This window comes from Oncorhynchus mykiss, chromosome 13, assembly GCF_057628025.1.
Source record: "Oncorhynchus mykiss isolate SJ-2025 chromosome 13, ASM5762802v1, whole genome shotgun sequence".
Lineage (NCBI taxonomy): Eukaryota > Metazoa > Chordata > Actinopteri > Salmoniformes > Salmonidae > Oncorhynchus > Oncorhynchus mykiss.
The window spans coordinates 55,668,587-55,694,981 of NC_143034.1; the positions used below are offsets into that span (position 1 = coordinate 55,668,587).

Here is a 26,395-nt window from a genome sequence, read left to right on the forward strand (position 1 = left end):
GTTTTGCAATTATAATATTGACAAGGTTCCAGTGAAACTTTCTGCTTTTCATCGGCAGGTTTTCTTGTCATGGTCCTTAATTTATAAACACCATTTTTCTCCACGCAGATATTATATATGGAATAATCGGGATATATTTTCTAAAAATACTTCTTCATTTTAGAATATTGGTTCCGAAATAATATCCTATTGGTGAGCCAACGGGTAAATGCAGAGGGTCTTTTACTCAGTTATAAAGAATTATTATCACTTTACAAGGTCCCTGTAACACCTAAAGATTTTGCAATTGTTTTAGATGCCATTCCCTCAGGTGTTACTATGTTATTCAGGAACGTGTCAAGACCTGACCCTCAGAGCCTACCTTCTGTTGACCCTGTTGACTCATCAGGAGGAAAGATTTGTTTCTCTTTTGGTCCATTCAACAACAGAGCGATACGAACCTTGTTTCAGCAGGATGTTGTATCTATACCTTATGTCATGCCTTATTGGAATGGATTAATTGATAATATCTGTTGGAAAAAAGTTTGGATGTTGCCACACACATTGTTAACAAAATTAAGGAAGTTTCCTTTAAAATTATTCATAAATATTATCCTGCCAACCACTATATGAAGAAGGTTAAGGAAAACAAACTCAAATTGCTTATTTTGTAATGACCACCCAGAAACAGTGTTGCATCTTTTTTGGCATTATATGCATGTAAGAACTGTGGCAAGACATCAGTAGGTTTATAATTGAACACATTTATGAAGATGTTACACTATTGTGGAGAGATGTACTGTTTGGATTCTTTACATACAATAGAAATAAGCTGAAACATTTTTATGTAATTAATTTCATTATTCTTTTGGCCAAATTTCATATACACAAATGTAAATTTACAAACAGAAAGCCACATTTTCGTACCCTTCAAAAAGAAATGGAACTGTATTTTAAGACGGTTAAATGCTCTACTAACAAAAAATCTGTTCGAATTGTAAGTATATGTGTGTCCCTTAAGCTTCTTGTGTAATTGTAATGTGATATTGTACCCCCGAGCTCGATTGTCCATTGTTTGTAATCTATGTATGCTTGTGTTCCCTCGTGCTTTATGTATTGATTTGTTGTTAATAAAAAATAAATAATAATAAAATAAAAGAAAGCGGCCCGAGTTCGAATTCAGAGTTAGATGACCGTTTCCCAGTGGGAGCTACGTTTTTTCCCCAGGTTGCCAGTTCTTTGAACGCACGGAAGTCAGAGATTTACGAGTTCCCAGTTGTTTTGAACGCGGCAGTAGCATATCTCTCCATTTAATACAGAGATTTGACGTCAAATACAGTCATCGAATATTAAAAATATGATTACAATAATCACATGTATCCACCAATGCAAAGAAAATAGGCCGCTAGACAGCCCACCGTGCCGCTTTATGGACACCGACTCAATTGTTAGGGCGGAGAGACCTGTATCTTGTCAGTATATCCAGAATCTTTGATTTGACTCACGGTGACGTTCCGAATTTTGTTGTCTCGTGACCTACTAAATACTAGATAGTCATAAACCCCTAAAATTGTTATTTTTAAAATATAATTTTAACCTTAACCACAATGATAACCATAACCTTAAATTAAGACCAAAAGCACATGTTTGTTGTCAAACATTTTAACGAAAAATTCATTACGCCAATTCTGTTGCAAAACATTTATTTAACGGAAGCAAACGGAACGAAACGGGGGAGGGACCTACCTTGATTTGTCCAATAGAAACTCTCGTTTTGCAACTGTTTGGCTAATGATTAAACCCCTGTTGTGCACACAGCCACTGAATGTGCATGAGACAGAAGAATGGACAAAACAAGTTTATTGGCGGAGGATGTTTCTTTTCTGCACGAGTTATTTATTATTGCCATTCGCTGTCTTGTTGGCTTGAAATTTAGCTTTCCGGTTTAGTTACCCTGAAAAAGATTCACTGAACGCAGGTGCGTGTTGTTTACATCTTACTTTGACTTTTTTAAATACTGTTGCAAGTGCTTGAAAACAATGTCTAGAGGTGATAAACGTAGCTAGATAACCAGTTCAACGCTCATACTAAATTTAGCTACAGTACACATTATGGTACTAGCTACAGTAACGTTAACGTTAGACTGGAGAATGTGTCTAGACAGTGCTAGCTACTTACTGCCGTAGCTCAGTTAAGGCAGGTTGTTTAGCTAGCTATCGTTAGCCAACTAACGTTAGCTAGCGTAGTTAACGTTACCTAGTGAGTGCAATACATTTATGCCACATAGCAGCAGATATAATGGCCTTAGCCAACTACTCAAGACAATGCATCACTAGTGTGATGGCTTGGAATAGTTATCAGTGCTAGCTAGCTATCTGCTCTCTCACAAGGTGTTCTGCATTTTTCCTGACGGCTGTCAGGAAGCTACAGTCAACTAGATTTGTATAAAAGCGGTATCTATGAAAGTGAAACATTATATGATTGGTAGGACACAGTTTTGTGAATAATTTGATTTAGGATTTGCCATTACTGTATCTCCCAGGTTGTGATCTCCAGTATTGTTGCCCATCATGGCAGGAGGCATCACAGAGACCGGGGAGCTCTACTCCCCGTATGTGAGTATCACTATTAGACCCTGCAGTGTTATGCTCATTCTCCTGTCAGGTATTGGTGTGCTTAATTTTTTATTTTACAGTATTTTTGTAAAATGTCATTCCATATACGAATTTATACATAAGAACAACAACTTCCAGACACACACTAAAATGACTACATCTCATCTGCCCAGACCCGCATGCTCACACCCCCATCCCTAGTGCCTGTATTATTGTTTGCCAGAGTGCTTGTATTATTGTTTGCCACTTGGCCTGAAATTGTATCAATTTGTTTGCTTTTCTCTGTCGTCCATGCTATTTCAATATTTACATAAATAATTCGATTTAAAAAAAAGTGTTAATGATTGGTGTATTGATTTGATTTCCAAGTCTTCAGATAAAGTTTTTTGAAGATGAGTGTAAAACTAATAATGACTCAATAATCCATGCTTTCTGGGAATTATATAGTCTGGAAGTTGTTGGCGGAGCTAGAAAGTTGACTGTTATAGGTATTACAATGTTAATGTACTTTTAATCCTTCTGTCTGCATATTTCAAGACATGACATAGGGGGGTGTAGTGAGAGACCCAATGGGCTGGACAATTCTCTTCTCATCACTCAAGACATGACTCTGCCATTGCTGTAGGATTTGTGAATTTAGTCTCTCGTGTATATAATATCTTCTATATATTAGTTTCTACTGGATTAAGTGTAAATGTTAGTTAACTGTAATGTCGTTAGATATGCTCCAACTTTCCCTCCATCTTGTTCCAACAAGTTATTTTTTTAGGTCTTTGTTCCAATCGTTTTTTTTTCCGAAGAGATTGTCATTTGGATATGGTCTCTGCCAGGTTTTTAGATCTTTTTAATGAGGTTGACAAATGAATAATGGATAGCAAATGCTGAAAAATTATCTAGGCTAAATTAGTTCAAGTTACCTGCATGAGTCCAAAGTCTACACAATATGTGACAAAATCATTTAAAATAGTGATGTGCACCTACTCTCGTATATATTACATTTTTATCTCAAAAAATGTTCATGAATTCTGCCGCTTGAACAATCAGACTTTCAGATCATGCCTTTGTCCGTCTCTGCTTTGACCTTTGTAAAAGCATCCCTTGATCAAAGCGCTGGAAATTCAACACCTCCATGCTATCAAATGAAGCATTCCATACATTGGTCACTACATGGATAGACAACTACACACAATTATAATCACAGCCGCCTATATTCTCCCCCAAGCAGACACATTGACGGCCCTGATTCGGTTAGCGAGTTTATTAGCAAGTGCATAGGCGATGTCGTACCCACCGCAAATTTTAAAACTTTCCCAAACCAGAAACCGTGGATTGATGGCAGCTTTCGTGCGAAACTGAAAGCGCGAACCACTGCTTTTAACCATGGCAAGGTGACCGGAAACATGACCGAATACAAACTGTGTAGCTATTCCCTCCGCAAGGCAATCAAACAAGCTAAGCGTCAGTATAGCGAGTCGCAATTCATCGGCTCAGACACAAGAGGTATGTGGCAGGGTCTACAGTCAATCACGGATTACAAAAAGAAAACCAGCCCTGTCACGGACCAGGATGTCTTGCTCCCAGACAGACTAAACAACTTATTTGCTCGCTTTGAGGACAATAGAGGACACGGCCCGCTACCAAAACCTGTGGACTCTCCTTCACTGCAGCCGACGTGAGTAAAACATTTAAACGTGTTAACCCTCGCAAGGCTGCAGGCCCAGATGGCATCCCCAGCCGCGTCCTCAGAGCATGTGCAGACCAGCTGGCTGGTGTGTTTACGGACATATTCAATCAATCTTTATCACAGTCTGCTGTTCCCACATGCTTCAAGTGGGCCACCATTGTTCCTGTTCCCAAGAAAGCTAAGGTAACTGAGCTAAACGACTACCCCGTAGCACTCACTTCCGTCATCATGAAGTTCTTTGAGAGACTAGTCAAGGACCAAATCACCCTGGGTCTCGACCCCGCCCTGTGCAACTGGGTACTCAACTTCCTGACGGGCCGTCCCCCAGGTGGTAAGGGTAGGTAACAACATCTCCACCCCGCTGATCCTCAACACTGGGGCCCCACACGGGTGCGTTCTGAGCCCTCTCCTGTGTACTCCCTGTTCACCCACGACTACGTGGCCATGCACGCCTCCAACTCAATCATCAAGTTTGCAGACGACACTACAGTGGTAGGCTTGATTACCAACAACTACGAGACGGCCTACAGGGAAGAGGTGAGGGCCCTCGGAGTGTGGTGTCAGGAAAATAACCTCACACTCAACGTCAACAAAACAAAGGAGATGATCATGGACTTCAGGAAACAGCAGAGGGAGCACCCCCCTATCCACATTGACGGGACAGTAGTGGAGAGGGTAGTAAGTCTTAAGTTCCTCGGCGTACACATTAAGGACAAACTGAATTGGTCCACCCACACAGACAGCGTGGTGTAGAAGGCGCAGCAGCGCCTCTTCAACCTCAACCTCAGGAGGCTGAAGAAATTCGGCTTGTCACCAAAAGCACTCACAAACTTTTAACTCCAGCCACTTTAATAATGGAAAAAATGATGTAAAAATGTATCACTAGCCACTTTAAACAATGCCACTTAATATAATGTTTGGTTAGATTACTCGTTGGTTATTACTGCATTGTCGGAACTAGAAGCACAAGCATTTCGCTACACTCGCAATTAACATCTGCTAACCATGTGTATGTGACAAATAAAATTTGATTTGATTTGAAGACAGACTCTCCTGTTTCTCCGACCAAATGCGAGATGCTGCCAAAGCCACCCTAAGAGGTCATCTGATTGTTAATGATTCCTCAGAGAAAAAAGCAATGGAAGCACACAGGTTAGAGCTTGAGAAGGAACTGGAAGTACATAAACAATCTCCAGACAGCGCCTCCTGGATTCAACTTAAAGCAGCCAAAGCAAAACTAAACTTGGACTATACTCGAGAGATATTGCATACCAATTAAAAAAGAGCAGTCTGAGCACACAATCATGGCCATCCGAATAGAAGATGACGAGGTCACATATGATCCAAATAAGATACATTTAACTTTAAAAAAAATAAATTCACAAAGCTTTTTGGCCACTAAAAAATAATTACCATATTGCTCGACGAGACTAAACAGTCTTCTTCCCAAAATAATAAAAGTGTACCAAACTGGATTTATTAGAGACAGGTACTCTTTAAAAATATATATATTTTACCCCTTTTTCTCCCCAATTTCGTGGTATCCAATTGTTTTTTTAGTAGCTACTATCTTGTCTCATCGCTACAAATCCCGTACGGGCTCGGGAGAGACGAAGGTGGAAACTCATGCGTCCTCCGATACACAACCCAACCAAGCCGCACTGCTTCTTAACACAGCGCGCATCCAACCTGGAAGCCAACCGCACCAATGTGTCGGAGGAAACACCTCCCGGTCGCGGCCGGTTACGACAGAGCCTGGGCGCGAACCCAGGGTCTCTGGTGGCACCACTGCGCCACCCGGGAGGCCTTGAGACAGGTACTCTTTTGATAACATTCGCCGTCTTTTTGATATTATAGATCAAGTAAACGCACGAAAGACCCCTGTTCTGCTGGCTTCACTGGATGCTGAGAAAGCATCCAGTGGGCTCCCGAGTGGCGCAGCGGTCTAAGGCACTGCAACTCAGTGCTAGAAGCATCACTACAGACCCTGGTTAGATTCAAAGCTGTATCATCAAATCAAATTTATTTATATAGCCCTTTGTACATCAGCTGATATCTCAAAGTGCTGTATAGAAACCCAGCCTAAAACCCCAAACAGCAAGCAATGCAGGTGTAGAAGCACGGTGGCTAGGGAAAAACTCCCTAGAAAGGCCAAAACCTAGGAAGAAACCTAGAGAGGAACCAGGCTATGTGGGGTGGCCAGTCCTCTTCTGGCTGTGCCGGGTGGAGATTATAACATAATGACCAGCATGGTCCAATAATAAGGCAGAACAGTTGAAACTGGAGCAGCAGCACAGCCAGGTGGACTGGGGACAGCAAGGAGTCATCATGTCAGGTAGTCCTGAGGCATGGTCCTAGGGCTCAGGTCCTCCGAGAGAGAGAGAATTAGAGAGGGCACACTTAAATTCACACAGGACACCGAATAGGACAGGAGAAGTACTCCAGATATAACAAACTGACCCTAGCCCCCCGACACACAAACTACTGCAGCATAAATACTGGAGGCTGAGACAGGAGGGGTCAAGAGACACTGTGGCCTCATCCGAGGACACCCCCGGACAGGGCCAAACAGGAAGGATATAACCCCACCCACTTTGCCAAAGCACAGCCCCCACACCACTAGAGGGATATCTTCAACCACCAACTTACCATCCTGAGACAAGGCCGAGTATAGCCCACAAAGATCTCCGCCACGGCACAACCCAAGGGGGGGGGGGGGGGGGGGGGCGCCAACCCAGACAGGAAGATCACATCAGTGACTCAACCCACTCAAGTGGGTTGATTGGGAGTCCCATAGGGTGGTGCACAATTGGTCCAGAGTTGTTAGGGTTTGGCCGGGGTAGGCCGTCATTGTAAATTAGAATTTGTTCTTAACTGACTTGCCTAGTTAAAGAAAAGGTCAAATAAAATAAAAAGAAACGTTCGACAGGATGGCGTGAAGCTTTCTGTTCTCAGTCTTAGAAAAGTTGAATATGGGCCCAAACTTTATCAAATGGATGGTGGTGTCTACTAATGGTCTAAACTCTGAGAGATTCTCTTTGGGATGGGGCACAAGACAAGGATGCTCGCTGTCTCCTCTCTCTAAGTGGATGATGTCTTACACTACATATCCAACCCTGAGAAATTCCTCCCTTCCATTTGAGACACAATTTCTCAGTACAGCAAGTTTTCAGGATATAAGATCAATTTGAATAAATCCATTGTTTGCCCTCTCAATCTTACCGGCTCTATGGAGACACTCTGCCCGTTCCAATGGAAGACACAGGCTTTCAATACCTTGGAATCTTCAACTACTTCTCCTGGATTGAATCAAGAATGACCTCCGAACCTGGATCTCCCTCCCAATTAGCTTAGTCAGAAGAATCAATGTTATCCATATCAACATCCTCCCTAGATTGAACTATTTATCTCCCTCACCAACTTTAAACATCTGGTATCTGAGCAGCTAACCGATCCCTGCAGCTGTACATAGTCTATCGGTAAATAGCCCACCCAATTTACCTACCTCATCCCCATACTGTTTTTATTTGTCTACTTTTCTGTTCTTTTGCACACCAGTATATCTTCATGCACATGACCATATGATCATTTATCACTCCAGTGTTAATCTGCTAAATTGTAATTATTCGCCTACCTCCTCATGCCTTTTGCACACAATGTATATAGACTCTCTTTTTTTCTACTGTGTTATTGACTTGTTAATTGTTTACTCCATGTGTAACTCTGTTGTCTGTTCACACTGCTATGCTTTATCTTGGCCAGGTCGCAGTTGTAAATGAGAACTTGTTCTCAACTAGCCTACCTGGTTAAATAAAAGTGAAATAAATAAATAATTTATTTTAGATGCTTCCATGCTATCTCCCAGTTTCATTTTTCAAAACAACCAACCAACGCATCACTATTATTCAAAGATTTGAAAGAAAAGCACTTTTTTTGTTCATTAAAGTAATATAAAATTGATCAGAAATGCAGTGTAGATATTAATGTTGTAAATGACTATTGTAGCTGCAAATGGCTGATTTTTTTAATGGAATATCTACATAGGCGTACTGAGGCCCATTTATCAGCAACCATCATTCCTGTGTTCCAATGGCACGTTGTTAGCTAATCCAAGTTTATCATTTTAAAAGGCTAGTTGATCATTAGAAAACCCTTTTACAATTATGTTAGCGCAGCTGAAAACTGTTGTCCTGATTTAAAGAAGCAATAAAACTGGTCTTCTTTAGACTAGTTGAGTATCTGGAGCATCAGCATTTGTGGGTTTGATTACAGGCTCAAAATGGCTCTAACCAGTATATAAAGAGGAGGGTAAGGCCCCGGTGCACAACTGAGCAAGAGGACTACTATATTTGTGTGTCTAGTTTGAGAAACTGACACATCACAAGTCCTCAACTGGCAGCTTCATTAAATGGTACCAACAAAACACCAGTCTCAACATCAACAGTGAAGAGGCCTCTCCGGGATGCTGGCCTTCTAGGCAGAAAAACAATTCTAAGTGACCCAAAACATTTGAACGGTAGTGTATATGGGGCAATAAAACAAACTTAGAATCAAGTTCTCCACTCTATCAAAACCTGAATCTAAGGGTGGTCATGCCCTTCCCTGCCTTTAAATCAAATTGGATTTGTCACATGTGCCGAATACAGCAGGTGTAGTAGACCTTACAGTGAAATGCTTACTTACAAGCCCTTAACCAACAATGCACTTTTAAGAAAAATACCCCCCCCCCCCAAATAATAAATAAAAGTAACAAATAATCAAAGAGCAGCAGTAAAATAACAATAGCGAGGCTATATACAGGGGGTACTGGTACACAGTCAATGTGCGGGGGCACCGGTTAGTCGAGGTAATTGAGATATGTACATGTAGGTAGAGTTATTAAAGTGACTATGCATAGATAATAACAGAGTAGGAGCAGTGTAAAGGGTGGGGGCAGTGAAAATGGTCTGGCTAGCCATTTGAGTAGATATGCAGGAGTCTTATGGCTGTTTAGAAGCCTCTTGGACCTAGACTTGGCACTCCGGTACCACTTGCCGTGCGGTAGCAGAGAAAACAGACTATGACTAGGGTGGCTGGAGTCTTTGACAATTTCCTTCCTCTGACACCGCCTGGTATAGAGGTCCTGGATGGCAGGAAGCTTGCCCCATTTATGTACTGGGCCGTAAGCACTACCCTCTGTAGTGCCTTGCAGTTGGAGGCCGAGCAGTTGCTATACCAGGCAGTGATGCAACTTGTCAGGATGCTCTCAATGGTGCAGCTGTAGAACTTTTTGAGGATCTGAGGACCATTCCAAATATTTTTCACTCTCCTGAGGGTAGTGGTTTTGTCGTGCCCTCTTCATGACTGTCTTGGTGTGCTTGGACCATGTTAGTTTGTTGGTGATGTGGATGCAAGGAACTTGAAGCTCTCAACCTGCTCCACTACAGCCCCTTTAATGAGAATGTTGGTGTGCTCGGCCCTCCTTTTCCTGTAGTTCACAATCATCATCTTTGTCTTGATCACGTTGAGGGAAAGGTTGTTGTCCTTACGTTACACGGGCAGGTCTCTGACCTCCTCCCTAAAGGCTGTCTCATCGTTGTCGGTGATCAGGCCTACCACTGTTGTGTCATCAGCAAACTTAATGATGGTTTTGGAGTCGTGCCTGGCCGTGCAGTCATGAGTGAACAGGGAGTACAGGAGGGGACTGAGCATGCACCCCTGAGGGGCCCCTGTGTTGAGGATCAGCATGGCGGATGTGTTGTTACCTAATATTACCACCTGGGGGCAGCCCGTTAGGAAGTCCAGGATCCAGTTGGAGAGGGTGGTGTTTAGTCCCAGGGTCCTTAGCTTAGAGATGAGCTTTGAGGGCACTATGGTGTTGAATGCTGAGCTGAAGTCAATGAATAGCATTCTCACATAAGTGTTCCTTTTGTCAAGGGCAGTGTGGAGTGCAATAGAGATTGCATCATCTGTTGGGGAGGTTTGCAAATTGGAGTGGGTCTAGGGTTTCTGGGATAATGGTGATGATGTGAGCCATGACCAGCCTTTCAAAGCACTTCATGGCTACAGACCTGAGGTGCTACGGGTTGGTAGTCATTTAGGCAGGTTACCTTGGTGTTCTTGGGCACAGGGACTATGGTGGTCTGCTTGAAACATGTTGGTATTACGGTCTCAGACAGGGAGAGATTGAAAATGTCATTGAAGACACTTGCTAGTTGGTCAGCGCATGCTCAGAGTACACGTCCTGGTAATCCGTATGGCCCTGCGGCCTTGTGAATGTTGACCTGTTTAAAGGTCTTACTTACAACGGTTGTGAAGAGAGTAATCACTCAGTCGTCTGGAACAGCTGATGCTCTCTTGCATGTTTCAGTGTTCCTTGCCTCGAAGCGAGCATAGAAGTAATTTAGCTCATCTGGTAGGTTCGTGTCACTGGGCAGCTCGGCTGTGCTTCCCTTTTTAGTCTAATAGTTTGCAAGCCCTGCCACATCTGATGAGCGTTGGAGCCGGTGTAGTCCGATTCGATCTTAGTCCTGTATTGACGCTTTGCCTGTTTGATGGTTCGTCGGAGGACATTGTGGGATTTCTTATAAGCTTCCAGGTTAGAGTCCCACTCCTTGAAAGCAGAAGCTCTACCCTTAGCTCAGTGCGGATGTTGACTGTCTTCTGATTGGGGTATGTATGTACAGTCACTGTGGGGACGATGTTATCGATGCATTTATTGATGAAGCCAGTGACTGATGTGGTGTACTCCTCAATGTCATCGGAAGAATCCCGGAACATACTCCAGTCTGTGCTAGTTAAACAGTCCTGTAGTTTAGCATCTACTTCATCTGATCACTTTTTTATAGACTGAGTCACTGGTGCTTCCTGCTTCTAAGCAGGAATCAGGAGGATATAATTATGGTCAGATTTGCCAAATGAAGGGCAAGGGAGAGCTTTGTTCGCGTATCTGTGTGTGGATTAATCTACCCATCGTGTCCGATTTAAAAAATGCTTTACAGCGAAAGCACAACATATGATTATGTTAGGTCATAGCCAAGTCAAAAAAACACACAGCCATTTTTCCAGCCAAAGAGAGGAGTCACAAAAAGCAGAAATATATAGATAAAATGAATCTCTAAAACACTCATAGGACATCATGTTACACAATACATGTATGTTTTGTTCGATAATTTGCATATTTATATCCAAAAATCTCAGTTTACATTGGCGTGTTACATGCAGTAATGTTTTGATTCCAAAACATCTGGTGATTTTGCAGAGAGCCACATCAATTTACAGAAATACTCATAATAAACATTGATAAAAGATACAAGTGTTATTCACAGAATTAAAGATAGACTTCTCCTTAATGCAACTGCTTTACGGAAAAAGCATAATCTGAGAACGGCGCTCAGAACTCAAAACAGCCAGAGGAATATCCGCCATTTTGGAGTCAACAGAAGTTAGAAATTACACCATAAATATTCACTTACCTTTGATGATCTTCATCAGAAGGCACTCCCAGGAATCCCAGTTCGACAATAATCTATCCTGCCGATACAGTGTATAACCCACCAGCTGTATGTCATTCATATCGTCGTTCGTCCACGACTCGGTGAAACACAATATATTAGTTTTTAGTTTTAGTCCCGTTGGTAGGACATATGTGCTTTTAGTTTGTCCAAGTAATTATCCAGCAATTGTATGTTGGCCAATAGCAGGCAGATTAGCCACTCTTTGGCAGATCCTCAAAAGGCACCCCGAACTCCTTCCGCGATACCTCTTCCGTCTCTTTCTCCTTCAAATGACGGGGATGAGGGCCTGTTCGGGTATCTGGAGTAAATCCCTCTCGTCCGACTCATTAAAGAAAAAGTATTCATCCAATTCATGGTGAGTAATCACTGTTCTGATGTCCAGAAGCTCTTTTTGGTCATATGAGACGGTAGCAGCAACATTATGTACAATTGTACTACTGGTCTGCCCAAATCAGCAACATGTTAACATGGATCACAAACAGACAAGTCATTCATTAATGACTTTAGTGAAGTGGGGAACATACCCAAAACCTTTGATTTACAACACCCTACTAGCATGGAAGGACTGCAAGAAATACCTTGTCATTTCCTCCCAGATATGCTCTCACTTGCCTATAGGAAACAACCCAGACTCGCCAAAGCCCAGAGTGATGCCAACTTTCATCTTTGGCATACTCTCAGGATCAGGACCTATTCAGAACTGTTTCATCAGAACGCAACTACACTGAAATCCTTTGAAGAGCTCTGCAGGGAATTCGATGTGCACATTTTTTGTTCTTGATATCTTCAAATTAGACACGTACTTTCCTCATTCACTTCCAAGGGGAGGTTTAGAGCTGATCTCAAGTTGAGACCCTTCTTGCTACAGCACAATCCATAAAAGGCAAAAACTCCAATATCTATATATTCCTATACGAGAGTGTGGGTTCCTCCTTACTCTTAAAATAATCTGGGAAAAGGACCTTTGTCTGATTATCAGTGATGAGTTATGAGCGGAGGTTTGCGACAGGATATGCTGCTCCTCTACTAATATAAAAATGAAAGTATATACAGTGCCTTGCGAAAGTATTCGGCCCCCTTGAACTTTGCGACCTTTTGCCACATTTCAGGCTTCAAACATAAAGATATAAAACTGTATTTTTTTGTGAAGAATCAACAACAAGTGGGACACAATCATGAAGTGGAACAACATTTATTGGATATTTCAAACTTTTTTAACAAATCAAAAACTGAAAAATTGGGCGTGCAAAATTATTCAGCCCCCTTAAGTTAATACTTTGTAGCGCCACCTTTTGCTGCGATTACAGCTGTAAGTCGCTTGGGGTATGTCTCTATCAGTTTTGCACATCGAGAGACTGAATTTTTTTCCCATTCCTCCTTGCAAAACAGCTCAAGCTCAGTGAGGTTGGATGGAGAGCATTTGTGAACAGCAGTTTTCAGTTCTTTCCACGGATTCTCGATTGGATTCAGGTCTGGACTTTGACTTGGCCATTCTAACACCTGGATATGTTTATTTTTGAACCATTCCATTGTAGATTTTGCTTTATGTTTTGGATCATTGTCTTGTTGGAAGACAAATCTCCGTCCCAGTCTCAGGTCTTTTGCAGACTCCATCAGGTTTTCTTCCAGAATGGTCCTGTATTTGGCTCCATCCATCTTCCCATCAATTTTAACCATCTTCCCTGTCCCTGCTGAAGAAAAGCAGGCCCAAACCATGATGCTGCCGCCACCATGTTTGACAGTGGGGATGGTGTGTTCAGCTGTGTTGCTTTTACGCCAAACATAACGTTTTGCATTGTTGCCAAAAAGTTCCATTTTGGTTTCATCTGACCAGAGCACCTTCTTCCACATGTTTGGTGTGTCTCCCAGGTGGCTTGTGGCAAACTTTAAACGACACTTTTTATGGATATCTTTAAGAAATGGCTTTCTTCTTGCCACTCTTCCATAAAGGCCAGATTTGTGCAATATACGACTGATTGTTGTCCTATGGACAGAATCTCCCACCTCAGCTGTAGATCTCTGCAGTTCATCCAGAGTGATCATGGGCCTCTTGGCTGCATCTCTGATCAGTCTTCTCCTTGTATGATCTGAACGTTTAGAGGGACGGCCAGGTCTTGGTAGATTTGCAGTGGTCTGATACTCCTTCCATTTCAATATTATCGCTTGCACAGTGCTCCTTTGGATGTTTAAAGCTTGGGAAGTCTTTTTGTATCCAAATCCGGCTTTAAACTTCTTCACAACAGTATCTCGGACCTGCCTGGTGTGTTCCTTGTTCTTCATGATGCTCTCTGCGCTTTTAACGGACCTCTGAGACTATCACAGTGCAGGTGCATTTATACGGAGAATTGATTACACACAGGTGGATTGTATTTATCATCATTAGTCATTTAGGTCAACATTGGATCATTCAGAGATCCTCACTGAACTTCTGGAGAGAGTTTGCTGCACTGAAAGTAAAGGGGCTGAATAATTTTGCACGCCCAATTTTTCAGTTTTTGATTTGTTAAAGTTTGAAATATCCTATAAATGTCATTCCACTTCATGAATGTGTCCCACTTGTTGTTGATTCTTCACAAAAAAATACAGTTTTATATCTTTATGTTTGAAGCCTGAAATGTCGCAAAGTTCAAGGGGGCCGAATACTTTCGCAAGGCACTGGAATTACACATTTTTGTTCAAATTGTATTACACCCCAGTGAGACTCCATAGAATGAATACAGACATGTCTCCTTATTGTAAAATATGTACATCTGAAAGTAGAACTTACAGTGGGGCAAAAAAGTATTTAGTCAGCCACCAATTGTGCAAGTTCTCCCACTTAAAAAGATGAGAGGCCTGTAATGTTTATCATAGGTACACTTCAACTATGACAGACAAAATTAGAAAAAATATCCAGAAAATCACATTGTAGGATTTTTAATGAATGCATTTGCAAATTATGGTGGAAAATAAGTATTTGGTCAATAACAAAAGTTTATCTCAATACTTGATATACCCTTTGTTGGCAATGACAGAGGTCAAATGTTTTCTGTAAGTCTTCACAAGGTTTTCACACACTGTTGCTGATATTTTGGCCCATTACTCCATGCAGATCTCATCTAGAGCTGTTTTGGGGCTGTTGCTGGGCAACACAGACTTTCAACTCCCTCCAAAGATTTTCTATGGGGTTGAGATCATTTTGACCCCACGGGGTGAGATCTTGCGTGGAGCCCCAGATCGAGGGTGATTGTCAGTGGTCTTGTATGTCTTCCATTTCCTAATAATTGCTCCCACAGTTGATTTCTTCAAACCAAGCTGCTTACCTATTGCAGATTGTCTTCCCAGCCTGGTGCAGGTCTACAATTTTGTTTCTGGTGTCCTTTGACAGCTCTTTGGTCTTGGCCGTAGTGAAGTTTGGAGTGTGATTGTTTGAGGTTGTGGACAGGTGTCTTTTATACTGATAACAAGTTCAAACAGGTGCCATTAATACAGGTAACGAGTGGAGGACACAGGTCTGTGAGAGCCAGAAATCTTGCTTGTTTGTAGGTGACCAAATACTTATTTTCCACCATAATTTGCAAATAAATTCATTAAAAATCCTACAATGTGATTTTCTGGATTTTTTCTCATTTTGTCTGTCATAGTTGAAGTGTACCTATGATGAAAATTACAGGCCTCTCTCATATTTTTAAGTGGGAGAACTTGCACAATTGGTGTCTGACTAAATACTTTTTTGCCCCACTGTATATGCATGTATTTTGGAGTTGTAGAGAGATCTGGTCATCTATACATACTACTGCATGTACAGTTTGAAATTACCCCGTGTCTCTATCTTCTTAATGTTCAGCAGAACTTTGTTCTTCATCCAGACTGAGATAATTTGTTTAAGACTATCACATACTTTGCTATAAAATGTATTCTCCTGCTGGGGGCTTCTAATTCGTCCCCTGCATTTTAAAATGTGGATTGACCAGATTGTTGACTTTCTTCCTCTTGAAAAGCTCACTTACGACCTCCGCAAGAGACATCCCAGTTTGATAGACTCTGGTCTCCACTACTCAAACTGGACAGAGTGAATGGGGTGATTTAAGGAAATATGTGTGTGTGTGTGTGTGTGTGTGTGTGTATATACAGGAAGTGTAAGTTGCTCTAAAGCTAATTCTTTAATTGTTGTCTCTGCTAAAGCTGGAAATGTCTACACGATTACTGATAGTGCTGCTGCGATTTGTTTGTTTGATATTTTATTCTATAATTTGTCTGCCACATCTGTGAATATGGATTGTGTTTTGTTTGTTGATTTGAAAAACAATAACTTAATATCTTTATGTTATACAATCGTGATGTAGAGCAGAAATGTTGCGGGCAGCACGTGCGGTGGTTACTCATCTAGTCAGGACACTGAAAAGAGGAAGAAGGAATGCTTAGGCACTGAAAAAGGCTACCACTGATGAACTTTGATGACCCAAACCATAAATTCTGTTTAGCAATGCGTTATTTTGAGGCCTGTCTAGGTATGTCACAAGTTTCTGCAGGGACTGATATCAGCATGGTTGTGTCTGCGTCAGCTGTTTTAAGGCTAGTAGTCTTGTGGTTAAGTGCCCTTTCTAGATGAAATATTAACTGACTGAAGGAATGGATAGGGATAAGGGCTTTTTAGTGATCTGACCTTCTGTTCACTGGTCTACCTATATGTCACGGTGTCAGCCCTACATCTACTGCTAGATGGGACTGTTATAGTCCACAGCTGAGGACAGTGTTTGAATAAGATCAAGATAATGTCTTCAGTTGACCAGTGCGTTGCAACTTGGCAATGTGAGGTCAACATGTTTTTCTTTACACCGGTGCTAAACTGTCGCATGATTTCAAGGGTTCAAACTTCACTCCCTTGACCAGAGTGTGGTCTTACGTTAAGTGAAGGGAGGATAATGTCCAGTAAACAGGAGCGTCCAGACCTACTGGCCTTTTGTGGACCCCCAAGACAACGACACCCTCTAATAGAGCACTCCCTTCGTCTTACTTCTTGTTCTGTGTCTTTGCAGGTGGGCTTGGTGTACATGTTTAATCTGATCGTGGGCACGGGGGCACTGACGATGCCCAAGGCCTTTGCCCAAGCAGGTTGGGCGGTCAGCCTGGCGCTCATCTCCTTCCTGGCGTTTATGAGGCGAGTTCCTCGTAGGCTCACTGCCTTTCCATTCATTTCCACAACTGTTGCCTTACATCCACTTCCCCAGCTCTCACTTTAGTTTAAGCACACCATAGCACAAGAGGAAATTACTATATTTAATCCTTATCTTCCACACCTAAGGTCCTCCCAGCCACCTAAGTGGAGAGTTATTGCCCTGCCTATCAAATGGGATGCCACTGATGAGGCGTGTCAGTAATCTAGCAGGGAACAACCAGAGCAGGAGGAGTTGCAGATGAGTTGATGCAGCGTGTCAGTCAGCAGGAGGAAGTTGATGATGCAGGATGTGTTTCATTAGGGTAGTATGTGAGGAAAAAGGGGAGACAGTGGACACACAGAGATGCAGATCAGAGGCCAGTACTTTAGCTTTGTGATGTGGATTTAAACATACACTATGCCTTTTAACAGTTTCATCTTTTTATATTGCTTTGTTTTTAGATGATTGAGATCTAGAGGTCCTATTTTATCACCAAGGATAGTGTGCAGTTAGGCAAGGTCACAGACTACAACAAATACAACACAATGATATTCTTTGACAGTTGTTGACAATGGGTCATACAATTCTACATTTGTATAAAATTGTTATGCTCAGTATATAATATGTGTTGACTTATCAGGGCTAGTTTTTGTCATCTGAATATATTTTTCTGAACCCACTTTGTTTCATTTTCATCAGTTACATGACCACTACGTTTGTGATCGAGGCCATGGCAGCGGCCAACGCTCAGCTGTGCTGGAAGAGGAGGGAGCAGGAAGAGGTGAGTTAGCACATATAAATAACCAACAGGTGGAAGTAATGGAGGAAGAGTGATAGTTGACACTCATACATACTGTCTTTTCCAGTGATCCCTACTCATCAAGTGAAGGCCCAGATTCGCTAGTTCACTACCCCTTAAACCTCAACACCTTTACGGGAAGAATAACCTCAAGGCGCTCAATAGACCATTAAAGAATAATATGGGGAATGGAGCGCTTGCCACTCCCACAAATGTGTGATTAAACAAGCCTTGTAGTGTCCTCTACTGACTCACTGGGGGGGCAGTTTAGTTTTTAATCATTGTTACTTTAGTCATTTTAAATAGTAAGGGAAAGCCTTCTCGTGCAGAGATTGATGGAGCTGGTGGAGTTCATTTTCTTTTTTTACAGAAAAGCAGCAAGTCGTTTTGCCTAATGTCCAACGTTTCCGCTGGAGGAGTTATGAGCGTAAGGACAATGGGTCTGGCTTTGACAGAGCCCCAAACCCCATGGCCTTGATTCATGGATCACTTTGTCTTCCTCCAACATTTCCTCCCACATAATGGGAAGAAGGGAGTCACAGAGTGGGAATGTTTACCCTTGAACATTCTTTATTTCTTACCGCTCGAATGAAGCACATAAAAAAAAATTAAGCCGTTCCTTTAAAGTCATATACTGGCCGACATTTTCTGAGAAAGTCCCATAAAAGTGTATTAGTTTGAATTTGGGGGGGACTGACTCTGCATCTCTCGGATGTGACGGAGAAATAGGATAGATCTGCTCTTTTGACTCAGCCAAGGACACATCTGTCACTTTGATGTTAGATGCTTTGTTTCTGTTGCTGGCATATTCTCTTCCAGTGAGCCACCCACTTCTTAGTCTCTCCCACACCCTGCCCAACCAGCTGTAGCTGCTCTTGTTAATTCAACTGATAATGACATCCTCAATGTCGATTGTAATTGAGCATTAATTAATATAAATCTGTAGTGAATTTGGTAGATGAAGAGTTATGGGAGGGCGTCAGATAGGCACTCATATCTATTGTATATGAGGGGGACAGCTCCCTCATCCTCCCCAGCATATCCCAGCTGTTCCAGACAATTTCCAGATGCTGCTCCCCTCCACGTCACATGTCCAGCAAATAAAACACAGTGTTAATAGGTTGTAAACTGACTGTTGTTGGCACTGAGCAATAGGATTTGTAGATTAGGAGTGAAGTCAGTGTTGGGTGGAGGCAGGCTGGTTATCCTCTTTCCATCACCCATCATCTTCAGGTCCAAGACAGCGACTCCACCTCTGATTATTCGGATGATGATATCCGGGGACGATCAGAGCCAGAGATGAGGCCCATTTTGTCAGGCCGTGAGTATAGTGTTCCTCTCATCCCTCCTGAAGACTAGACACACTGCTAAGGTCGTGTTAAGAATGTGTTGAAAATAAGGTACACTACATGGCCAAAAGTATGTGGACATCTGTTCGTCGAACATCTCATTCCAAAATCATGGGCATTAATATGCAGTTGGTCCCCCCTTTGCTGCTATAATACCCTCCACTCTTTTGGGAAGGCTTTCCATTCAGCCATGAGCATTAGTGAGTTTGGATGTTGGGAGATTAGGCCTGACTCAGTCATTCCAATTCATCTCAAAGGTGTTTGATGGGGTTGAGGTCAGGCTGTGTGCAGGCGAGTCAAGTTCTTCCACACCGATCTCGACAAACCATTTCTCTATGGACCTTGCTTTGTGAATTTGGGGGGCATTGTCCTGATGAAACAGGATTGGGCCTTCCCCAAGCTATTGCCACAAAGTTGGAAGCACAGAATTGTCTAGGATTTTATTGTATGCTGTAGCATCAATATTTCCCTTCACTGGAACTAAGGGGCCTAGACTACTGAACCATGAAAAACAGCCCCAGGCAATTATTTCTCATCCACCAAACTTTACAGTTGGCACTATGCACTCGGGCAAGTAGCGTTCTCCTGGCATCCGCCAAACCCAGATTCGTATGTCAGAATGCCAGATGGTGAAGTGTGATTCATCACTCTAGAGAACGCGTTTCCACTGCTCCAGAGTCCAATGTCGGCAAGCTTTACACCACTCCAGCCGACGCTTGGCATTGCGCATGGTGATGTTATGCTTGTGTGCGGCTGCTCGACCATGGAAACCCATTTCATGAAGCTCCCAACTAACAGATATTGTGCTGACGTTGCTTCCAGAAGCTGTTTGGAACTCCGAAGTGAATGTTGCCACCAAGGACAGACTATTTTTACGCGCTATGAGCTTCAGCGGTCTCATTCTGTGATCTTGTGTGACCTACCACTTCGTGGCTGAGTCGTTGTTGCTCCTAGACGTATACATCTGGCCATGTAGTGTATATATGAAAACATTGAGTCTTGTGAAGGATTCGGAATTCTCTTTTTTGTCGTCCCTCCTTTTTGAAGGTCTCAATTCTTAAGCATATGTTGATTGACATAATCAGATCAATCATACATTGTATGTATCCTCCATGTCATTGGTTAATGTCAACATTTTATACAAGGAATGACATCAGAATCACTCCGATTGGAATGACTCACCACTGCATTCTCATGTCTATGCATTATCACAGAGCGAACAGGAGGAGGACACGTGGATCACTTTGACATTGTGGAGAGGGTAGAGATGGGTCAAATGGCCTCCATGTTCTTCAACAAAGGTAAGAGCCTATCCTCATTCAGTACTTTGAGGGGATATGATGAATCCACACTCTGTTATTGAATGAAGTGCTGCTGATGCCGCTATGTGCAGGGCATGGTAAAACCTGTCCTCCTTGTCTAACAGCTATGGAGGAGTCTTGACAGTTGTGTGGGATAATTTGGGGACAGTTTCTTAACCTTTAAATGGGAATCATTGTTAGATTCCAAAAGTGAGGCTGTTAGCTCTCTAATGGGGTGTAATTTTACACTGAGTGTACAAAACATTAGGAACACTTTCCTAATAGTGAGTTGCACCCCCTTTTGCCCTACAAGGTGTGGAAAGCATTCCACAGGGGTGCTGGCCCAGGTTGACTCCAATGCTTCCCACAGTTGTGTCTAGTTGGCTGGTAGTAGATCTCTACTAGTAGCATCGTTCCATCTCATCCCACAGATGCTGAATTGGATTGAGATCTGGTGACTAGGTAGGCCACTGCAGTAAGCTGAATTCACTGTCATGTTCGTGGAACTATTCCTGGACAATCCTAGCCTTGTGCCATTGGGTATTATCCTGATAATACAAAATAAATTTGCAGATGGATACACTACTGCCATGAAGAGATGCACCTGATTGGCAATAATGTTCAGATATCCTGTGGCATTCAAATGTTCCTCCATTTTTATCAAGGGGCACCAATGTATGCAATGAAAACACACCCCACACCATTATACTACCACAACCACCACCAGCCCGCACACAGCATGATGGATGCATGTACTCATGGTTTTCTCCATTCCCTTGTCCCCCCATCAGCAAGAACCAGGGTTCATTCAGATCAGGCAATGTTTTTCAAATTTTCCAGTGTCCATTGTTTTTATTCCTTAGCCCACTGCAACCACAGTTTTTTGTTTTTTTGCTGAAAGAAGTGGAACTCTGTAAGGTGGTTGGCTGCCATACCCCATTTGTGTCAAGGTACGACTAGTTGTGCATTATTTTATGAGTCTTTGGGCACCAATGTTGTACTGGACTATCAGTTGACTTAACTGTAGCCCGTCTGTTGCGCTGCACAATTTGTCAGCCTCCTTTGTCCTCTTTCATCAATGACCCGTTACCGACCACTGGCTGGATGTTGTTTGGGTGGTGGATCATTCTTGATACACACGGGAAACAGTAGAGCGTGAAAAACCCAGCAGTGTTGCAGTTCTTGATGCACACCTGCTGCACCTGGCACCTACTACCATACCCCATTCAAAGGCACTTAAATATTTTGTCTTGCCCATTCACCCTCTGAATGGCACACATACACAATCCATGTCTCAATTGCCTCAAGGCTTAAAAATCCTTCTTTAACCTGTCTCCTCCCCTTCATCTACACTGGTTGAAGTGGATTTACAGGTGACATCAATAAGGGATCAGCTTTCACCTGGTCAGTCTATGTCATGGAAACAGCAGGTATTCCTAATGTTTGGTACTCTCGGTGTATATGGCTAAATGGTTGTATTTCCCAGGCCATCACACTGCTGCTGTTTTAGTCTCCCCAACTGTGTGTGTGGGCCTCCTGCGGGCTGCATCAGCGGCGGTGAACATGTTAAAGCCTCGGCAGCCTGAGTGATGAGCTAATTGAAAGCAGAATCATGTTCACCTTGAACCAGAAACAGAACACCCTTGCTGATTTACATTACTCACCTACGTCAGAGTAGACACTCCTCGGTGTGCTGGGCCCGCTCACTACCCCCTCCCCACCCTCTCCTCCTCTGCTGGCAGGTCGGCCTGTTTCTCAAGTAGTATTAACCAGGTAGGTGACTCAACAGTCTGCAGCCGAGGCTTTAACATGTTCACAGCGCCAATACTTCAACAGCATCGCTTTTGTCATCTCTGATGATAAAAAGGTCAAACCGTTCTGCTCCACTCTGACAATGTCATCTGTGTGCAGATCTCTTCCTGTGTTGTGATCCAGCTCTGGCCACTAGGTGGTGCACTTGGCACACTCGCACACAAAAATGATTCACTGACTCACACAAAGCCAGGCAGGCATGCAACATGCTGTTAGAGAAGCAGCGTGTTGTTCCCTTGTGGAACACTCCGGCTGCAGTCTCTTCTTTCCACTTTCTCTCAGCCCTATTAAAGTGTTAAAACACTCTTTGGGGATGACCTCTCTCTGTGTGTGTGGAGTGTGTCTGGTGGTGTTGTCCTCGGCTGCAGGTGAGGGTGAGGCGCCCTGAGGAAGTATCGATCGGTGGCAGAGATAAGAGTCCCCTCTATCTCTCTGTGTGATGTGGGAGTGCTGCCCAGTGACTCTAATCAGAAATGAATTAGATGGGTGCTGGGCCCAGCTCGCATGAGAGCGGAGTGAGATGGCTCCAGCATAGTGGAAGTCTCGTTTGTCTCTCTACCCAGATCTCCGCTGATATGAACTCTTCTTTGTGTAATTAGTGCTGGGAGGTAATATAAGATTAGTGGTATGTCTGATCAGGGAGTTTTACTGGTGTGGTAAAGCTGTCAGGCATTAAAACAAAATCTCTTGTTTTTTTGTTGAGGGATTGGATAGTGGAGTGTTGTTTCATGTGTTGTTGGAGTTAATGGGCTTGGTTGTGTGTGTGAAGGGCTGAGGCCTGCGGTGGGGAAGGGCAGCTCACAGAGCCAATCAGCTGGCCTCTTGAATCCTTACTACCTCGGGCCGGTTCTGGTTATTGATGGGACTGTTCGACCGCACTGGGCACCACTGGCAGGAAAGGCACTTTTTCACTTAATGCGCAGATGTAGATTCAGTGTGGATGTGTGGGGGAATACTTTTTTTTTTTCTTCTCCTGTCCACTTCATATAATTGAAAAATAATCACTATGAAAGGGCATTCGACTTCCTCCTGAGCTAAAATTGTCATAGCAGCAGAGCAAGCTTGGAATAAGGCCATGGGTATCGGCTCCGACAGACAGAATTTTAATGGGGGCTGGTTTATCAGCGGAGCAGCGAGGAGAGTGCCTGTAGTGTTACTGTAACCTTCCTCATCCACAATTTGCAAGTTGATTAGAAGATGACTTTGGCTAATATCACAAAGGGGGGTGAACAGCAGAGGCTGGTCTGTGTGCTTCTGCGCCTATCTCAGCCCACCGTCCCTCTAGGTAGAAAAGGCAGTAGAAGTGATGTATGGGGAAATGGATGGTGTGCAGACAGAGGGAGAAGGTACAGGCTCTATAACATGCACCAACCACCCTTGACTTATAGAGACCATGGCGAGGAATACTAATCCAGTCTCTTTTATTACAGACCCCAGCTTTAATGAGTACCTAACACTGATGCATACATTTTTTTTTATACTTGAATGACTTTTCTTAAATGTCATACTTGTACGCTATGAGGGGCACTGACAAAAGGAAAATGGGCAGCAGCGCTGCCACTGAGAAGATAAATGGACATGTTTATGTCAGCCATTCCCCCCTCCCACCAACCCAATTACATAAGCCTCAACTAAAATAGTTTTCAAGTCTCTATTGTATATGAACATAAAGGATGCGCTTTCCTTTTCAGAGGGCCTGCTGCTGTTACTGCTCAACTCTATGATTACCCCAGGATCCAGATCAATATCCCAAGTTTTAGCACAGAGAATACATCTCACTCAATAAAAGCCCATTGGGGTTTCAAAATCAAACCTAAGGAAAGTAATTTCTGTTGCATCCAACAAACCGCCTTTAGTTGTCAGGCTCTCGCATTCACATTCCTGCCTGATGAAGCTCCACGATAGCAGAGCGGAGCCCAGTACAGCTGTGGCTTCCAGCGTGGTTGGCATTCAACAAAATGGCTGTGGATGTTGGAAGGAAGCAACTTCCTAACATTCCTCTTCTGGGAACCACTCCCTCCTCCTCCAGACCCAGCTAGAGAGGCTATCAGAGCCTCTGTCAGTCTGCAACAGTGGGGTGATGGATAGTGACGTGTGTCCGTGCCACTAGGGGACTGAGTGGAGCTCCTAGGTGAAGAGTCATTTGCAGCAGCAGCGTGTGAGCCTCTAACCGTGGGTAATGGGGAGGTATTAGTGACAGAGCCTGGCAGGGCAGCATCCTCTTGGTCATGCTGGGTCCTCACCTAGCTATCGCTCACTGACAGGGGCAGCACAGGCAGCACTGATTCCCCCTATCCGAGGCAAAAGCTCTAACAGGCTTCCTTTCCATAGGGCCAGATGGAGACATGCAGGAATGGTAGAGAGTACTGTACAGTGCTGACCTCTGAAAGTGGGGTTGTCGGAGAGGAGGTGAAAATGGAATGTATAGAATTGATACTTCCATACTATGATCAGTGTGCAGATCAATACTGATAGGTACAGTATAGTCATGAGTTATCAGTGTTTATTTTCCCCAGCCTGTGTTTTATGACCTCAGTGCACCACTGCACAATGATGTGATCAGATGGTCCTGGAAGAGAGTAAACACAACCTGGCTACCAAAGTGCCCTTTGGTTCCCCCTCCCACAGTACTTTAGCACCACATTATCCTCAATGGCGGTAAGATGAGTGGTGGTGCTAGCTAGGTTAATGTTTGCGGTCATCGCCCTTTCCCACAGAATTTACCTGATTTTAGACTCTCCATCTAACTCAAACAGGGCTGCAGAAACTTACTGTAGCAACTGTAATATAGCTTCATATCATAATGCAGTCTACTGTAAGTGTCCATCAATCCCTGCCATAAGACAGGTGATGACTGTTTTACAACTACATGGGCTTATCTGGCTGTTGGACCAGCTAGTCCTCTTCCATATCCCTTTTCTTGTTTCCCTCAGCTCGGCTGTGTGATGGGCAGCAGAAGGTTGCCATTCGTCCCTTTACTCTCAGATCAGATGAATCAATTTAGCCCTGTAAAACTATAAACCCCTCACTTTTTATTGATTTTTAATGGACTCCACACTCTAATTTCCCTGTCAGTAATGAATTGGCTGCCAGGACCAGTAGGACACAGGAGCCTCCCACACGAGAACTCCAGTGTATGATGGATGCCTGGCACAACATGGCTATCGGTCTCCCGTTGTTGAAAGCTCTCAATCTCCGCTCGTTGCGCCAGCTTGGATGGGCCAGTAGTGTGAGGTGGGTGTGGGGGAGGTAATGAGGAGAATTTTCATCATGAAGTGAATACTTTCTTAATTAGTGTGATTAATATTCTTCCGGAGGAGCGGAGAAATGTACTGCTGCAGTTGTGGCTGCCATCCCGGAGGGAGAAGCAGGGGATTGATGGAGGAGTGGAGGTGTAGAGACGGAGGAGATTGCCTCTGATGGAGACTGCACGTTTAGCGGTTGAAGTTTGACACAAGTTGCATTGACCATATTTCATAATCAGGCATCTGACGGCTGTTAAAGATGAGGAATGTGTTAGCTAAGCTATCCCTGCATGTGTGTAGGCAGATTCTCTGATGAACTGATAACACAGTCATATACACTAGAAATGTATAATGTATGACATTGTATGTATAGCTCCAGGTATAATCTGCTCATGTCTTAACCCTTTGGTTTTGTCTTTCAGTTGGTGTCAACATGTTCTACATCTGCATGGTAGTCTACCTGTATGGAGACCTGGCCATCTATGCTGCTGCTGTGCCCATATCACTAATGGAAGTAGCCTGGTAAGACCAGCCAGCCAGCTTGCTGCTGATTCATTACATTCATGGGTTTCTTATTTGGGGGTGTTATTTCAAGCAACTTTATGACTAATGTGGGTGCAGCTGACTTTCCCAAGTACTTGGAGCATTTACTTTTGGCAGGACAAAGCATATCCCTTTCTCTCAGTTCTGTTTTTATCTCTGCACTTTGGCTGTTCCCTTACCTTCTGCCTCAGTAAAACTTTCTGATGAGGGGGCCTTTAGCCTTCCTGACCTCCCACCAGTGCTCTTGGCATTTACTTTTTGTTGACTGGCTCCCAGACAGGTTTTTATTACAAGTCCCCTCCACTGGCCCGGTGGGGCTGGGTGAATATCACATATTCCATATTGTCTCAGACAGTTCTAAGGGAGGCTCTTCTCTACAGAAACTATTGTCCTGGTGAAACCACCTCAACCGTCAGGATCACAATTCAATTTGG

The 26,395-nt window shown here is 43.3% G+C and overlaps 1 protein-coding gene across 2 annotated transcripts in view; it reads left to right on the plus strand.

The window, feature by feature from the left end:
• Nucleotides 1-1,484: 1,484 nt before the first annotated feature.
• LOC110486589 (putative sodium-coupled neutral amino acid transporter 12) overlaps nt 1,485-26,395 on the plus strand; it is an 88,519-nt gene continuing 63,608 nt past the window's right edge. Inside the window, exons 1-7 of one of the 2 annotated variants that reach the window (XM_021558307.3) lie at nt 1,485-1,957; nt 2,522-2,594; nt 16,793-16,914; nt 17,612-17,693; nt 18,945-19,032; nt 20,275-20,361; nt 25,841-25,940. In XM_021558307.3, the coding sequence (XP_021413982.1) occupies nt 2,550-2,594; nt 16,793-16,914; nt 17,612-17,693; nt 18,945-19,032; nt 20,275-20,361; nt 25,841-25,940 (524 nt within the window). In that variant the 5' untranslated portion in view covers nt 1,485-1,957; nt 2,522-2,549. The remainder of the gene's footprint in view (nt 1,958-2,521; nt 2,595-16,792; nt 16,915-17,611; nt 17,694-18,944; nt 19,033-20,274; nt 20,362-25,840; nt 25,941-26,395) is intronic. The other variant, XM_090196823.1, reaches the window with a different exon arrangement.